The 7,530-nt window shown below is 42.0% G+C and overlaps 1 protein-coding gene across 1 annotated transcript; it reads left to right on the forward strand.

The window, feature by feature from the left end:
* Positions 1–2,759: 2,759 nt before the first annotated feature.
* On the forward strand, positions 2,760–7,219 carry LOC124701890 (enolase 2). Its single transcript, XM_047233988.1, has 17 exons — positions 2,760–2,911; positions 3,628–3,691; positions 4,104–4,168; positions 4,296–4,343; positions 4,468–4,554; positions 4,665–4,745; positions 4,832–4,933; positions 5,017–5,097; positions 5,180–5,254; positions 5,580–5,642; positions 5,722–5,802; positions 5,880–6,074; positions 6,162–6,212; positions 6,297–6,385; positions 6,497–6,548; positions 6,636–6,692; positions 6,911–7,219. Exons 1-17 carry the CDS (start codon positions 2,843–2,845, stop codon positions 6,989–6,991), a joined length of 1,341 nt encoding a protein of 446 aa, XP_047089944.1. The 5' UTR covers positions 2,760–2,842; the 3' UTR covers positions 6,992–7,219.
* Positions 7,220–7,530: the final 311 nt, after the last annotated feature.

Consider the following 7,530-nt stretch of genomic DNA (forward strand, 5'->3'; position numbering starts at 1 on the left):
GCTCTCCTCGATGATCCCCCGCACCTTAGGGTTTTTGGCCGATGAAGTACGCGAAAGGGCGATGGCTGAGGGGGTCGTGGGCCCCCTCCCCACGTGGCGGCGCACCGACATTGGTGGCCGCGCCGGCCCATGGGGAGGGCCCATGGTGGCCCTCCTCGGCCTCCCCTTTTGGCTGGCTCCATCATCTGGAAAAATAGGAGCTTCGGTATATTTTCCGTCAATTGTTGATCTTCAGAAATATTGTATCCTGACGGTACTTTTTTCAAGCAGAATTCTGACTCCGGTGAGTAATTCTCCAATAATCATGAAACATGCAAAATAGGTGAAATAACATAAGTATCATCTCTAAATATGAAATATATCAATGAATAACAGTAAATTATGATATAAAATAGTGATGCAAAATGGACGTATCAGTATGCAGGGTCACCACACAACAATACAAGGAGCAAGTACACCGCAACCCGAGAGTGCTCCAAGGAAAAATAGTCCTCGACCAACTACAGCGGCGCGAGACCCTCTGCGATATGGCGACACGAAGAACACAGTGGCGCAAGCATGAGTCGATAGAGCACGACAGGAGAGAAGAGAACGTCGGCATTCACCGGAAGTTAGCGAAGAAGACATGTGTGGACTCCCTTGCTTTACCCAACGGGTTCGCAAAACTCGGGTTCCCTCTGGCTTTAAGCTACCCGATAATTATAAGAAGTACGACAGATTATTGCATGATCCAGAGGACTGGTTAGTCGACTACCTGAAAACAGTAAAGTTGATGGGCGGAACTAGGGCATGTTATTTGAGTGGAGAGTTACCACTAGTGTAGATAGCTGAGAACCCGGTCCTTCTGTCATCATCATTGCTCTACAGTTTCTGGTGTCATTGCATCTGTGTTACTGCTAGTGCTGTTGTGTTACTATTACTAGTGCTCTCATATTACTGCTGCTTTCACATCATCCCTATTACTAGTTCTTTTCCAGGTGCAGCTGAATTGACAACTCCGCTGTTAAGGCTTATAAGTATTCTTTGTCTCCCCTTGCGTCGAATCAATAAATTTAAGTTTTACTTCCCTCGAAGACTGTTGCGATCCCCTATACTTGTGAGTCATCACCCAACATGGCCCGATGTTTGTATACTTGTATGACACGGAAAGCTTCGGCTTCGCCTCCTATATAAGGGTGAAGTTGAGGGTGAAAAGAGGATCGATCATTGTAAACCCTAGCCACCATATTGTTTCTAGTTGGACGCCTTTATTCGTCTAACCACCTTCGAGTTCTACTTGCTCTCTATTTCCACGAAACCTAAGTCTACAATTTATAGGCATTGACGAGTTGATACTCGTCACCACGAGTTCACATTTTTCAAGTTGTGGGGCTAATTTGCACGTTGATAACAAGTTGCGGAACTTGTAGTATATATAGCTCATGGAAAAATGCAAACCAATATATATCTTCTATTTATTTTTTTCACTTTTGACGAGCTAGGTATGTAGAAAATGAAATAACATGTGTTGAATATTATTGAGTTTGATTTACGTGAGAGAGAATTTTTTTTACTTGAATGTATATTGAAAATAGAAAAACACTGTTTTATTGACAAGCTTTGAACAAAAGCGCCTACTTGTTTTAAGACATATCCCAGTGCGGGAACCTTATTGAGACTACTCATAATAAGAGTAACTAAGGTAGTAACATAAAACTATATGTATTGCCAACTAGGTATTTTGATGGCATGATATTAAATAAAGAAAAATATGGTTGTGATAACTAGCTATGTCATAACATCACACTTTTCAAGGTACAATAAGTATACAAGCTAATTAATACATCAATGCATGATAAGTTACTATGCAACATGAAGATAGTAACATAGAGTACCCCACTATGATTAGTCTGAATAGTACTCCCTCTGTTCGCGAATAAGTATACTTTTCCTTTTTAAAAGTCAAACATATCAATTTGCTATATTATTAAATTACATGTCAAAATGAATCTACTCCCTTCGTCTCGGTTCACAGGGCTCACATAATTTTGCATCAGGACCAAGGCATCATTTGATTGGACATTAAAATTGAATCCAGTGCTTGCCTCTCTCCAATCTGCTGTACTTACTATTAATAGGAATGCTAACAGACAGCTCATGCAAAACGGAATAGACCCACCAAGCGCGCTTAGAATTTGCAGGATTCAAGTCTTGGGCGAGCTAGGACGGCATGCATAGGTCAGTTTTATTTGAGACTCTGCATGCAGCTAAAGACCAAACTCCACATGCATTCATGCAACCCAGCCCCACATGATAACTCGTTTGATTTCCCACCCCACGCGCACGCACTAGGTTGTTTTAGCGAGCTAAAATAAAGAAGAAAGAAAAGGTTAATAGTAATTAGAGGAGGTTACTAGTTACAATTAAATACATGTAAGCCCTAGTAGAAAGGTATTGTGAGATAAATGTTTTTTAGATTAGATCCTGTGAACCGGGACGGAGGGAGTAGTTAAGACATGATCTACGAATACTTCCGCCGGAGTAGTAGGGAAGCAAATGCTGGCCCACAAGGCCGTGAGGTGAAGTCCGTCCTCACAGTGGTCCATTCCTGCGGGCCGACCGCGGTTTCGGATCCTCCGAAGACCCTTGTTCTTCCTGTCCAAGAAAATCATTTTCAATGCCAACGAAAGAAAACTTTTTGGATGCCAGTTCATGTGACCCCGTCATCAAAGGCTACGCCCAGCCGCTCCGTCGCCCGAATAAAAAGGCGCCCGCTCCGCTACACCTCCGCAAATACCTAACCCAATCCTTCCTCTCCGCCCAAACAACATCTCCCTAGATCCGTCCCTCTCCTTCTCCGGCCATGGCTGCGACCATCCAGAGCGTCAAGGCTCGCCAGATCTTCGACAGCCGCGGCAACCCCACCGTCGAGGTACGCGCGCGCGGCTCAACCACCGCACCCCGCTCGTCCTATCTGTATCTAATGCGTCGCGGGACCAGGCCGGCGGAGATCTGGGGCTCTTGTGGCTAGCACGGTTCCGGATTTCTCTGTAGGGTTTATCTGGTAATGTACGACGCGACCTACCAGTTCCGGGGTCCTGGACGGTACGATCTGTACCTGTGTAGCCCCGATCTGGCCGCGGGTTGGTGGATTGGGCGCTGATTTGTTTGTTTCTCTTCGGCGAGTGAGCCCGCTCTTGTTCTAACTCTGCTTATGGGTAGGGTCGTAGGCATCTTACCATCTTCGGTAGATCTGATCATTTTTACAGCCGCGCGTTGCTCGATCAGCAGTCTGGTTCTATTTGATTTTTTTCCTTCTCTGAATTTTGGCTTTAGCGAGACGGCTCGATGGTTGTAGCTGATCCATCTGCTGCTCTGAACTTTGGCTTAGGGACGCGTGTCTCACCGTATCAGTGAACTATATATCTCTGCTCACAATTTTGACCGTTTCAGCTGTCTGTTATATATGGTGTTTCTGTTTCGGACTTGTCTGAAACGATACTATGTGTTATCTATTGAGTTTTGAGATGTGATGGTTGACTTGTTGCCTTTTCCATCGGCTCCACCGCGTCAAATTTGAGAATGATTAATGCTTCTAGCTGCATAATGTTTCTATGCCTAACATGGACCTTATGCTTGTGCTTCTAGGTTGACGTGTGCTGCTCTGATGGAACATTTGCGAGGGCTGCTGTGCCCAGCGGTGCATCAACTGGTAGGTTATTTATTTACCAGCAGTGCTTTCTCTCTTTGTTGCCTTGCCAACTTAATGCATTTGGTCAATGCACTTGTAGCTTGTTCTGCCAGTTTAGTGTGTCATGCTTTATAATTCAACTTCAAAGCAGTGACCTCATCGACATTTTTTATAGTTTATGCACTGGCTAAATTGGAACATCCATTTTCATGTGCTTGAAGAGTACTGGTGTTCTTTTGAGGATGGAGCAGAATGTAACTAACATGCATTTAGTTTGGGAGTATCTAGTGCTGTGGCTTTTGCATGTTCAATTTTATGCATTGGGATTTAGTTTCCCGTTGTGATTTGGGCATTTATGCCGTTGCTTTATTTCAATCACGGAAGTTACTCCTATGGTGAAGTTTAACATAGACTTTTCTTGTGTGTTCAATAGGTGTGTATGAAGCTTTGGAATTGAGGGATGGAGGCTCTGATTACTTGGGAAAGGGTGTTCTAAAGGTTTGTTTGGATTTAGTTCATTCTTCGGAAGGAATTTTCAGTTTGTTGTGTGGCATCTCTTATAACTTTGTGGTGATTCCCTGACAAGTTAACTTTCTTTATCATAACGATTTCATACTTTTAACAGGCTGTGGACAATGTGAACTCCATTATTGGACCAGCATTGATTGGCAAGGTTTGCCTCCTTGCTCCTTCGCCAATCTGATTATGTGCATATTACAGTTTTAACTTATTATTTTCTGTGTATACATATACAATATTAACTTAATAGCGTTGTACACGTTCTATTGGCTTTGTAGGATCCCACGGAACAGACCGTGCTTGACAACTTCATGGTTCATGAACTTGATGGAACCAAGAATGAGTGGGGCTGGTGCAAGCAAAAGGTATATTTTGGTATTGGTGTACATGCTGGTGGTTATAGTATTGAGAGGAAAAGTGAAACAATTTCATTTCGCTAATTGCCACTTGACGACTTGATTCTCTTGAAATTCAGCTTGGTGCTAATGCTATCCTAGCTGTGTCACTTGCTGTATGCAAAGCAGGAGCTTCTGTCAAAAAGATTCCACTGTACCAGGTACATTTCGCTATGCTTGTTCTGCTTAGCACTGAATTGTTGTTATGCCAATCACTGTTGATTTATTTGTGTCTTGTAAACTGCAGCACATCGCCAACCTTGCTGGTAACAAGCATCTGGTTCTGCCTGTGCCTGCATTCAATGTCATCAACGGTGGATCGCATGCTGGAAACAAGCTTGCTATGCAGGCAGGGCCCCAAACCTAAATTTACATATAGCTTTTATCTTATGATTTCAGTGTCTGTAACTTATGCTTTATATGCTTCTACAGGAATTCATGATCCTTCCTACTGGTGCTTCATCCTTCAAGGAGGCCATGAAGATGGGTGTCGAAGTGTATCACAACTTGAAGGTCATTCTTCAATCATACTTTTCACTTTCTAGCTGGTAGTTTTGCAAAGTCTAAAAGTGTACGCATTTCCTGCTTGGTACAGTCTGTTATCAAGAAGAAGTATGGTCAGGATGCTACCAACGTTGGTGATGAGGGTGGATTTGCTCCTAACATTCAGGTCTGTCCTTAATATCTTTGGCTTACACCCTACAATATGAGATAATCCTTTGAAATGGCTTCTCTTATATTACTTATTTTGTTTTATTTGCTGTTTCATTTTTGCTATCTCTGAATATACGGTGATTACTGTGGCACAAAAGCTAGTCAAAATATAGTCGTATTTGTCTCTTCTTGATTAAGTTCACATATAAGGAAGAAACTTTTTATATGATACTTGAAATTTATTTTTTTATTGGGGCCATAATTGTACAGATTAAGATGCATAATGGTCAACAAAATATCTTTTGGGATTATTTTTTAATTCCCTGGCCTTCTGTCTATAGGAGAACAAGGAGGGTCTTGAGCTCTTGAAGGTGGCTATTGAGAAGGCTGGATATACTGGCAAGGTATGTTGGATTACTGCATTTGAAGTTGTTTTAATGATTATTGACACCTTTTACTAAGACATTCCATTTGCTATACTAGGTTGTCATTGGAATGGATGTTGCTGCTTCAGAGTTCTACAGTGAAAAGGACCAAACCTATGATCTGAACTTCAAGGAAGATGTAATGTCCGATTATCAGTTTGAATTGTTAGGTTTATTTTGATGGCCAATTTATGGTTATTCTGTTGCTTGTTGCAGAACAATGATGGCTCCCAGAAGATATCTGGAGATAGCCTGAAGAATGTGTACAAGTCATTTGTTGATGAATACCCAATTGTCTCCATTGAGGACCCATTTGATCAGGATGACTGGGTTCACTATGCTAAGATGACTGGGGAAATTGGAGTGCCAGTGCAGATTGTCGGAGATGACCTCCTTGTCACAAACCCAACTGTATGTACTCTCTTTAATGTAATACATTGTCTTTATCTTTTCATTTGCCTAGGTGATTTACTTAGTGTATTACCCTCTTATGCGCAGAGGGTTGCAAAGGCGATCAAAGAAAAGTCATGCAATGCTCTTCTCCTCAAGGTATGTCTGGTTTGAGATGACTTCATTTTATTGTTGCCGATAGCTTTGTCAGCTCAAGAATTGTGTATCTGGATTACAATGTAGGTTAACCAAATTGGATCTGTAACTGAGAGCATTGAGGCTGTGAGAATGTCAAAACAAGCTGGCTGGGGTGTGATGACCAGTCACCGGAGGTACACTTCCGAGTCACCTTGTGATCCTGCACATCTTTTCTTCCTCCATCTTGTATTCCTGTGCTTCTTTTCTTGTACGAAATATATTCAATTGCCTTCTCTTTGCTGCAGTGGTGAAACTGAGGATACATTCATTGCTGATCTGGCTGTTGGTTTATCTACGGTATGTTTCCACATTCTTGGAAGGTTCTCACCAGCATGTCTCAAGTTTCTTAGTGAAGCTAATGCAACTATCTTTTTTATGATACAGGGCCAGATCAAGACCGGAGCACCTTGCAGATCAGAACGTCTTGCGAAGTACAACCAGGCAAGAATCTTAGTCCTCTTTTTGTTTGCATACCCTTGATAATTTTGTGATTGTTGTGCGAAACTGTAGACAAGCTTGTGTAATAGTGTAACTTGCTGCCACCAACTTGATGACAAGCTTGTGTGTAATAGTGTTTTTTTTATTGATCAATGGTTAGTTTATTTGAGCAGTTAAATCTACTGCATTCTACTGACGCATGTATATTTTAATTGGTGCAGCTTCTTAGGATCGAGGAAGAGCTTGGAGCCGCCGCTGTGTACGCTGGACTCAAGTTCCGTGCGCCAGTGGAGCCCTACTGATGGCGATTGAAGGAGCCTCTATGTTCCTAAATTTTGTCAAAATGTGTCGTACAATCTTAACTTACCTGGTGCCCAGATTGTGCTCGTAGGATGTGAGCAATAATTTCCCAGTCATGTGGGTACACGAAACAATTTAATTTTGGTATTTGGCTGGTGCTTACGTGTTTTGGATGGACCTGTGCCCTGTTTGACGATTGGTTCAATTTTAATTGTTAAGTGTATTTGGTTTATTAGTTTTAGCGAATTCAATTTAAAACCCAAAGGTTCTGAGGTAATTCGTTCAGAGCAAATGGTTAGATGATGATCTCTAGCAGATCTTGGATACCCTGTGAGAAAGATTGAAAATGAAATGAGTGGTCTTTATTGATGTACTGTAAACCTATATATATAGCTGACGCGCTATACATTGTTGGTTACATGATTTGCATAATGGATGCAGCGATGGTTCTAAGATCAACTCCAACAGAGGCTCTAAATTTATACATTGTTGGTTACATGATTTGCATAATGGATGCAGCGATGGTTCTAAGAGCAACTCC

This window comes from Lolium rigidum, chromosome 3 (genome assembly GCF_022539505.1).
Source record: "Lolium rigidum isolate FL_2022 chromosome 3, APGP_CSIRO_Lrig_0.1, whole genome shotgun sequence".
In the NCBI taxonomy this organism is placed as follows: domain Eukaryota; kingdom Viridiplantae; phylum Streptophyta; class Magnoliopsida; order Poales; family Poaceae; genus Lolium; species Lolium rigidum.

What these genes read in the sequence shown, in the direction of transcription:
- LOC124701890 (XM_047233988.1), top strand. Translation starts at nt 2,843, where the DNA reads ATGGCTGCGACCATCCAGAGCGTCAAGGCTCGCCAGATCTTCGACAGC. An exon ending in GGGGCTGGTGCAAGCAAAAG is followed by an intron (nt 4,555 to 4,664) that starts GTATATTTTGGT and finishes CTTGAAATTCAG; the next exon opens with CTTGGTGCTAATGCTATCCT. An exon ending in GCAATGCTCTTCTCCTCAAG is followed by an intron (nt 6,213 to 6,296) that starts GTATGTCTGGTT and finishes ATTACAATGTAG; the next exon opens with GTTAACCAAATTGGATCTGT.